This window comes from Pollachius pollachius (assembly GCF_949987615.1).
Source record: "Pollachius pollachius genome assembly, chromosome: 12".
Classification (NCBI taxonomy): domain Eukaryota; kingdom Metazoa; phylum Chordata; class Actinopteri; order Gadiformes; family Gadidae; genus Pollachius; species Pollachius pollachius.
The window spans coordinates 6,066,794-6,076,137 of record NC_136945.1 but is presented as its reverse complement, the minus strand read 5'-3'; the positions used below and the strand labels follow the sequence as shown (position 1 = coordinate 6,076,137).

The following is a 9,344-nucleotide window of genomic DNA, read 5'->3' as shown; positions in this document are numbered from 1 at the left end:
AAGATAATCCCTCTGAATATATCATACAATTGTTAAATTAATCTTGTTTATTTGTCTGTTAAGTCATTTTTTAAATATAACTTTTTATAATGACATTGTTCATGTGAATGAACATTATGCTGCCTTCTGAAAAGCATATTCCTTGAATGGCTATGATTATAAATATGATATTAATGGTAATTTTATAACATTTTGCCATGTTGTCTTTCGATTGATGTTTTTTTTATCTCTTGCCCAAGTTTTGGAAACATTTTATATTTTCCTCCTATTCCTGTGAAACTGTGAGATGTTTTGCTTCAGCGGCAGCATCAACAGCATGCTTATTTGTCTGTTTCCTCATCAGGACGTCTTTGTTGGAGATGTCAAGGACTGAACATGTGGTTGGTTCTGGAAGGCATTGAGGCAAGGCAAACCTGTTTATTATTTAAAAAAGATGAATTGATCTGTCAACATGACCTGATCAAATAAGGATCAAAGTGTGCGTGTGTTATTCGTCAGAGCATTGCGTCGGAATATGTTGTGAAACAGTAGAAGTACACTACCATTTGTGGTCATGTTGTTCATATGTTGTTTGTCACAGAATAACAGCTCGCTCTCCAACTCAGGACCCAAACCCGAGGGCTTCAAACCATAGGGCCCCAATCATCGATTATCTTTCAGCACCAAATTCTGTCTTTAAATTAAACATTATTTTAAGGGCTGAAATTCCCTTGATCGACCAGGGAAAAAACTTTGCAGATTATTTAGTTCCTCTCATAAAAAAAGGAAAATGGGTGCGTTCAAGGCAAACAACATATATTTTCGTTTCCAGATGAAACAATCTATTATAACGTCCCTTTATAACGAACGTATATGCTTCCAATTCAAGAATTGGAAGCATATACATAATTTTATTCAGTCACTTCATTTTCACAACATTACATTTGAAGCGTTTCCCATTATTTCCCAATATTGGGGTATTTAATGAGCAGGGTTTCACTTCTAAATTGGCAGCCACCAAAATGATTTCATGGCATCCAAAGGCAAAACCTGATCTTGAGAAAATGTTTTTGAATTGCAAAGAATTTTCTTGGCAAGTGGACGGCGAAACACTGTATTCCGAATTGTTACCTTTTGCAAACATTCTGCATATTTTGCAACCATTCTGAAGCCTACTCATATAGATGTTAACCGCATTCAAAGTCATACTGTGTCAGGCCAAGTAAAAAGTTGAATTTGTTCGGGGAATAGATCTGTGTTGTCAGAATTGGAATATGTAATTGTTAATGTCCAATCTTGTGACCAGTGTAATTTAATACTTTTGGAATAATACACAATGAAATACAGAACTACTTGAGATGCCTAGCATGTTTCCCCTTCAGTGAGAAGTCTTGAGATGCCCTGGTTAATCAGAAATCAGCTGGAAGTGTTACAATCTAAACAGATTCTAATCAGAGATCAACATTCTGTTAAACACTTGTGCCCTCAGTGTCTTCCAAACCATCACCCATTGTGTATTGAAATTTGTGCTTGGCTCTTTTTTTTTTTAACTGTTGAACTCAAAGCCTTTTAACTGACCGAGTGAGCACACAGAAAAACATTGCCAAGTGTTATAACACAGGCCGGAGTAACTTTTACCTTGGGTTTCTCAACAACGATCTTTGTTTTGGAGTGGCGCCAAGTGTCATTCACCTGAAATGTGTGTGGAGATGAACTCAAAATTAGAGTCATGTGTTGGTGTTTGGTGGTGCTCAGAGATGTGAACCAGTGAAAGATCAAAGAGATGGAAGATGGCACAAGAAAGAAAGCGATATCTCTGGGATCACAGATCTGTAAAGAAAAATGCTGACTCTATAAAGGCAACAAATACTTATGACAACCTTTTCATCTTTAAATTAAATCATGTATTGTCACTTTCGTTTGAACTGACACAACATTATATAAACTAGTCAAAATGACAATCAACAAGTAAATAAAAAAGATATATAAGAACAAGTACACATTATACATATATGTGTCAACAGGACAGGATTCGAACAAAAATGTAAAGTTAAAGGTCAGTGTAGAACCTTGACAATCAGACATCCCCATCAACATTTGCAATTCTCAATAAATGTATGATTCGGTATAGGCACTGCATTGAAGACCAGAGTTATTTAAGCCAGTACAAGCACTATTGTACATTATATTATATATAGTATTAACATGATTTCTGTCGTACTTGTTATTGTTGTTATGTTCTGACAATGTGTCGCTGTTCCCTTCATCCTTTTGCAATTTTTGGTAATTACCTAAACAAAGAGCAGAATAAATGGGGTTTCAGGGTGACTTTTATTTATTGAGTGACTTTATATTGTGGTAAGCCTACTGCTGAAATAATTGTGTGTGATGTCACCAGTTGGCGGTGTGGGTGGCGTGCCCCAGAGGAGTTCCTTTAGCCCCTGAAAGGGACGTTGTTGCCCAATATTCTCCCGCCATCTGCTGGAGAGATAGGGCAGGATCTCTGTTTGAAGTGTCAAGGCTCTTCCATGGCGTAATCTTGAGGTCGACTCACTTAGGTGAATGCTGCAAGCAGCCCTCAACTATTGTTATTCTTAGGCTTCTTGATTATATTTTCCTTATTTTTTTTCTTTCTTTATTATACTCTACAAACTTTATTAGCTTGGAGTTGCATGCTACCATCATTTGTTTCTTAATATTTTAAAGGTTAATTATTTTAGTTATTACTTAAAGTTATTCTACTTTTAAAATATATATTTTGATGATGGAAGGCAATGGGAGGACGGTGGAGCAGTCCGCCCATTCTTACACTTCAACTAGCCTACTTCAGACTTCACAACTTGGTCAATTTTTAACGGTTAACTTTCGTTTAAACATTAACAAATCAACACACTTTGATCTTCAAATATATTTTGAAGATTAATACCGATTTTCGATATCATTAATACTATTTTCAGAATCAACTATCAATTAATTTCTTGACTTCCTAGGCTAGAGCGTGATGACGTCACCTGCTCTAGCCCAATGTAGCTATCACAAAAGCTAACCTTTTTGGACTTCACGGAGCCTAACAACGTCTAAATTATACCTAGAAACACAATGTTTAGCTTAAAGGGTTATGGTATTTCTTGTTTCACTGGCACTAAAATTATTAATCGATTTGGAATATGATTGTTATAAATCGGGCGATTATGGGTGGGGACCTCTTTATAGGTTCATGGTTGAGACCCCCGTTTATATGGCTAGCTGCTTCTTACATATCCGGTATAGAAGCTAAATGCTAACGTAAACTATATTTTTCACGTCATGCTATCTACACAAACGATATGTCATATGCAAGATGAGACGCCAACGGTACAAGCCTTATCCTTTCTTGACTTGCTTCAATCATTTCAAACTCCATCAGCTTTAAAAGCTCAGCTATTCTGTATTTTAACTCCAATATATTCAAACTTTATCACTTTAGCTATTTATTTAACTCCTCACTTTGTTTCAAACCATTTTACATATTTTTTTTAAATGATGTCCATGTTTACATTGTTTACTCCATGTAGCCTTCTGAACTCTGTTCAAATCTTTTCACGTGATTTAAGCCATTCAACATGTCTTAAACTATGTGGCTTCATGAAAACATTTTCAACCTCACTTTGCATCACAGCACACTCACCGCATTTTCTGCAGGAAATGCATTTTCTAGTTAAACTTTAATAGGCTCCTCCAGAGAAGCCTTTGGTATGGCTAGATGGAGTTCTTCTCTGTTTCATAATTTGGAAAGTGAATGTCGGTGAATTGTGCGATACATTCCCTTGAAATAAATAATGAATCATTTCAATATTTTAAAGACTTTGGTAAAAATGTTTAATTCAACTTGAAGATATCTAACCAGAAACACTGTCTTCTACTTTCTCTTACTCTCTTTCATGTGAGCTGTGTTTGTCAGTCCCTAGAGTGAGAAGAATAAAACAAGAAAATATTGCCTATAACCAACATGTGTGAGTATGATTAGCATTAAGGGTTTCACTTTTTTATCAAATGTATCTTAAGAAACACCTTTAGCCTACCCACAACACTATAATCCCTTTACACATTAACAAAGAAGTTCAATGTTTGTTGGATAGAACATTACTAAACTTCTTTTTTAAGTTGATATTTAACAAGATAATATTTGATTGATATTTCTCAGTTCTATATCGATTTTTCCATGACTAAAATAGTAACTCTAGTTATCTTCATCATCCAATTAGGCAAATGTGTCTTAGTATAAGAGCGGACAAGTTTAAACCCCATTTTCCGGTACAGGGCTACGCCAGCCATTTGAGCGGTGGTGGTCACCAAGGTAACCTTGGACATCCCACGCTGCTTGCAGGAGTCCAGGACTGTCTGGACCATTCTGGATCCGAGGCCCGTCCGGCGTATCGCAGACGAGACGATCATTCTGAACAATTCGCCGTACCTCTCTGCACCGTTCTTCTTGGCCAACACAGCCACCATACCCACAACCTTCCCTGTGCCAACGGTCTCTGCCACCCAGAAGCAGTCGTCTGGCTGGGCCATGTAGCTCGCCGCTATGTCCTGCATGTCCGTCTTGAGCCCGTCTCTTAAATAGCCAGTAAACAACTTGTGGCAGCAGTAGTAGACTAGCCCCCCCCAGCCAGAAACAAGCACAAGGGCTCCTAAACCAGAGGCCAAGAGGTAGCCAGTGATGCCCAGACCCAGGGAGAAGCACAGGTAGAGCGGGCTGCTCATAGCCCTTTTAAAACAGGGCCAGATGTGTTCCTCTACGCCTTGGGAGAACAGGGACAGGACCTTCTCCTTGTCAGGGTCCTGGTACCTACGAATGGTCAACTGCATGTCTACGATGGGGAAGGAAATGACAAAGAAGTCAGATGGTTGAGAAATGACAGTATGGAACCATTTCAATACTACATGCCCAATTTTGCCGAGTGGTAATCTTTATTTTGTGTTTTGTTTTTGTTTTGTATATTAAGAATACAATAATAATATGCACAGGATTACAATCAACGACATTACAATAACAAAGAAGGCAAAAACACATTATTCTTTTATAATTAAATATGGAATGGGATAGTTGACTTTATAGTGGGTAGTAGCCTATAGACGTGGGTTATTTGTTTGGGTAAATACCTCAAATTTGTTTTAAAATAATACATGAACATGCCATGTCCGCAGCTGCATGTACATTTGAGTTGTATGCGTATTAGGTCTAATACGTCACAAATGGGCTCTGAATGTTAAGCCATGATGCAAAGGACTACTTTTGTTGCACTACCAGCAACAACATTTGTGCAGGCAAACAATCATTCAAACCAATAACATGATTTCACTGCAAGGTAAATAAGACGTCACTTACCCTTAAATAGTCTGATTATCTGCCCTGAACTTATTCATCCAACCTGTGTAAGAAGTTGACCTCAACCCAAAGACTTTCAAGGAGGAGGGATTCTTTAATTTCCCACAATAAAGCCCTGTCCCAGTGAATCCCATAATGATCACATAACAAGTAGTTTGTTAATTAATAACCGTAGATGCTTCGTTCAAAGTGCAGAAAACATAAGCAGTAGCCTCAACAGGAGATCGAGTCAGTAAAGGAGGAATGTCCCACTATTTTTATACACATACACAGATGGCCTAACAATTACCCAATGAGAGATTTACAGGAGTGGTCATTTAAAGAGACTAGCACATAGGGGCAGCCCTGTGAGTCCTGCCATTTGAGAGAAGCCTGATTATTCACTGAAGCCAACTCAGGTTTAATTATTACTTCTCTTCAAGTGATAATAAAGTCTTTATCTTTTGAAACTTGTCCTCCTCAACCTCTCATATTTTGTTAAAGTGTTTGAGTGTGGGTTTTTATGGAATACAACACTTAGAATGAGTTAGTCCCACTTTGCTGATCGCCTCCTTTAACATATTACTCACAACAGTGGACTCTTCTAACTTTAAAGGCCTCGTGTCAGACATTTAGTTGGGAACCAGGAAAACACTGGACTAAAAGCCTTGACATGCCCCACTGCTGGGCCTCCATAATCCCCTTGCCTAAGACATGGCCAATCGTTCTCCCTGAAGCAGAGCTGCGCACTGGGAGAGACACAGTCCCTGGAGAAGATGGACGGGGGGGGGCAATGGTGTGCCTGAGGGCATGGGTCATTGGAATATGTTGTGTTCACTGTTGAACGTAGGCCATCCATTGCACTAGTAGACCTACGTGTTACAATTTTGGAGAGGTGCACATAAGACGAGGCATATTTGCGGAAACATTAACAAAACAACGTATTGTTCTCATTTGATAAGTTATAGAAATTAAAGTGCAATGTTTTATGTCTGTTGAAAAAAGTACTCTGAAAACCATCCACACCGGTTTAAATAATCTTAGGTCAACACTCCTTGGAGTGCTGACCTACGATTATTGGAGTGCTGGAGTGCTTTTCAGATGAATTCAACATCTTCTGTTGTAGAATATACCACAACCATAAAAAGTGTATTCCTATGTTCACATGATAAGTGACATGGTGACATGGTGCCGTTTCCTTCCAAATAGACCATAGAGCAAAGATGCAATTGGCAGGGTTCCCCAACAACCTGCCCCAACCAGCGACAAGATCGACCCGCGATACCTTACTCTCTGTTCCTCTATGGTTTCCTCTCTCTCTCGTTGTGTTTTTATCATAAACAACATCATATCAGTATATATAAGTATATTCTTTATTATAACAAATTGTAACTCATGACATACAATTTGCTTTGTGGGAGTGTTCATTGACAAAAATACTATTTTAATGTTGTTTTCAGAAGTGCCAATCATAAACAAATTTACTACACTCTTGACGACAATACAAACCTGTGACACTTTATGCATACACAAGTGTTTTGTTCATGAGACTGAACCATACATTCAGATTTATGAAATGTTAATTTGTAATGACATAAAGCAATATTTAACATGATCAGCGTTTGATGTTTCTCAGTTCTATATAGATTTTTCCATGACTACAATAGTAACTCTTGTAATCTTCATCATCCAATCAGTGATGCGTGCCTTAGAATCTGAGGGGACATGTTTAAACCCCATTTTCCGGTACAGGGCAATGGCAGCCATTTGTGTGGATGTGGTCACCAGGGTAACCTTGGACATCCCACGCTGCTTGCAGAAGTCCAGGACTGTATGAACCATTCTGGATCCGAGGCCTGTCCGGCGTATCGCAGACGAGACGATCATTCTGAACAATTCGCCGTACCGCTCTGCACCGTTCTTCTTGGCCACCACAGCCACCATACCCACCACCTTCCCTGTGCCAACAGTCTCTGCCACCCAGAAGCAGTCGTCTGGCTGGGCCATGTAGCTCGCCGCTATGTCCTGCATGTCCGTCTTGAGCCTGTCCCTGACATAGTCAGCAAAAAACTTGTGGCAGCAGTAGTAGACTAGGCCCCCCCAGCCAGAAACAAGCACAAGGGCTCCTAAACCAGAGGCCAAAAGGTAGCCAGTGACGCCCAGACCCAGGGAGAAGCACAGGTAGAGCGGGCTGCTCATAGCATTTTTAAAACATGGCCAGATGTGTTCCTCTATTCCTTGGGAAAACAGGGACAGGACTGTCTCCTTGTCAGGGTCCTGGTACCTACGAATGGTCAACTGCATGTCTACGATGGGGAAGGAAATGACAAAGAAGTCAGATGGTTGAGAAATGACAGTATGGAACCATTTCAATATTACAATGTCCAATTAGGTGGTTATCTGTCCGAAATCCAGTGGTAATCTTTTATTTGATGTGTTCAATTAGTCAAAGGCAATAGATTAATAACATGCATAGAATGACGATCAACGACATTATAATAAAAAAGTAGGCTAGTACACATTATTCTTATACAACAAAATATGTAATGTTATAGTTTAATTATTAGTGGGTAGTAGCCTATAGACTTGCGTTATTTGTTTGGGTGAATACCACAAATTTTCTTCAAAAGAATACATCAACATGTCAGCAGTTTCATATATATTCTATGTGTAGTAGCTCTAATACGTCACAATTGGCTCTGAAAGGCATGCCCCGCCATGGTGCAAAGGTCTTATTTAGTTTCTCTAACATTAACAAAATGTGTGCAGGCAAATGATCATTCAAACCAATGGCTTGATTTCACTGCAAAGTAAAAAAGGTGTCACTTACCCTTAAGTAGTCGGATTATGTGCACTGATCTGACAAAGCAACGTCTTAGATAATCCTGTAATGATCACATGAAGTAGTTTGTTAATAACTCACCGTAGATGCTAAAGTTCAAAGAGCAGAAAATGTAAGCAGTAGCCAAATCGAGTCAGTGAAGGAGGAACGTTCCCCTATATATATTCACATACAAACAGAGGGCCTAACACTTGCTTAATGAGAGATTTACCGACACTAGCACAAAGACTAGCGCAAAGCAGCAGACCGGTGAGTATACCCTAAATTAATGGTAATGCACTGATTATTTACTACAGCCTACATTAACTTTTCTTCATTCAATTTCAAGCAGTGCTTTAAAACATCAATGAGCCAAGGATTTTAAACAAGGTGAACTGGACCAAGATGTTGTTGATTAGTGCTGATGGGATTGAGAAGGGCCGATAATCATTATTTCTGTTTTACTTGTATGGGAGAAAATAACTGTTCTCTTGGAACAGGGCCCTTAGTTCACTCTGCCTTTTCCCACACTGGTTTCTAAGATGCTGGCAAGATATTACTTATAGTTCCTTTATAGTAATTTGTAAGTGTAATATTACTCACAACAGCGGACTCTTCTTACTTTAAAGGCCTCATGTCAGACGTTTAGTTGGGAACAAGGAAAACACTGGACTAAAAGCCTTGACAAGCCCCACTGCTGGACGGAAGATGGACGGGGGGGCAATGGTGTGCCTGAGGGCACTGGTCATCTGAACGTAGGCCATCCATTGCATTAGTAGACCCACGCGTTACAATTTTGGAGAGGTGCACATAAGACGAGGCATATTTGCAGAAACATTAACAAAGCAACGTATTGTTCTCATTTGATAAGTTATAGAAATGAAAATGCAATGTTTTATGTTTGTTGAAAAAGGCACTCTGAAAACCATCCACACCGGTTTAAATAATCTTAGGTCAGGACTCCTTATGGAGTGCTTTTCAGATGAATTCAACATCTTCTGTTGTAGAATATACCACAACCGTGAAAAGTGTAATCCTATTTTCACATGATGAGTGAAGGAGGGTGATACAAATCAGGGTGCAGTTTCCTCCCAGATAGACCCCAGAGACAAGATGCAACGTGACCCCCGCTAACTTACTCTCTCTTCCTCTCTCTCCCGTTGTGTGTTTAATTCATCACAAACAATCAGTATA

The 9,344-nt window shown here is 39.1% G+C and overlaps 2 protein-coding genes across 2 annotated transcripts; both read right to left on the bottom strand.

The window, feature by feature from the left end:
• Positions 1-4,164: 4,164 nt before the first annotated feature.
• Positions 4,165-4,830, bottom strand: LOC307083780 (N-acetyltransferase family 8 member 7-like; the record flags this gene model as incomplete). Its single annotated transcript, XM_079747738.1, has 1 exon — positions 4,165-4,830. The coding sequence occupies one exon, from the start codon at positions 4,828-4,830 to the stop codon at positions 4,165-4,167; it is 666 nt and encodes a 221-aa protein (XP_079603864.1).
• A 2,137-nt stretch (positions 4,831-6,967) lies between these two features.
• On the bottom strand, positions 6,968-7,633 carry LOC307083778 (N-acetyltransferase family 8 member 7-like; the record flags this gene model as incomplete). Its single annotated transcript, XM_079747735.1, has 1 exon — positions 6,968-7,633. The coding sequence occupies one exon, from the start codon at positions 7,631-7,633 to the stop codon at positions 6,968-6,970; it is 666 nt and encodes a 221-aa protein (XP_079603861.1).
• Positions 7,634-9,344: the final 1,711 nt, after the last annotated feature.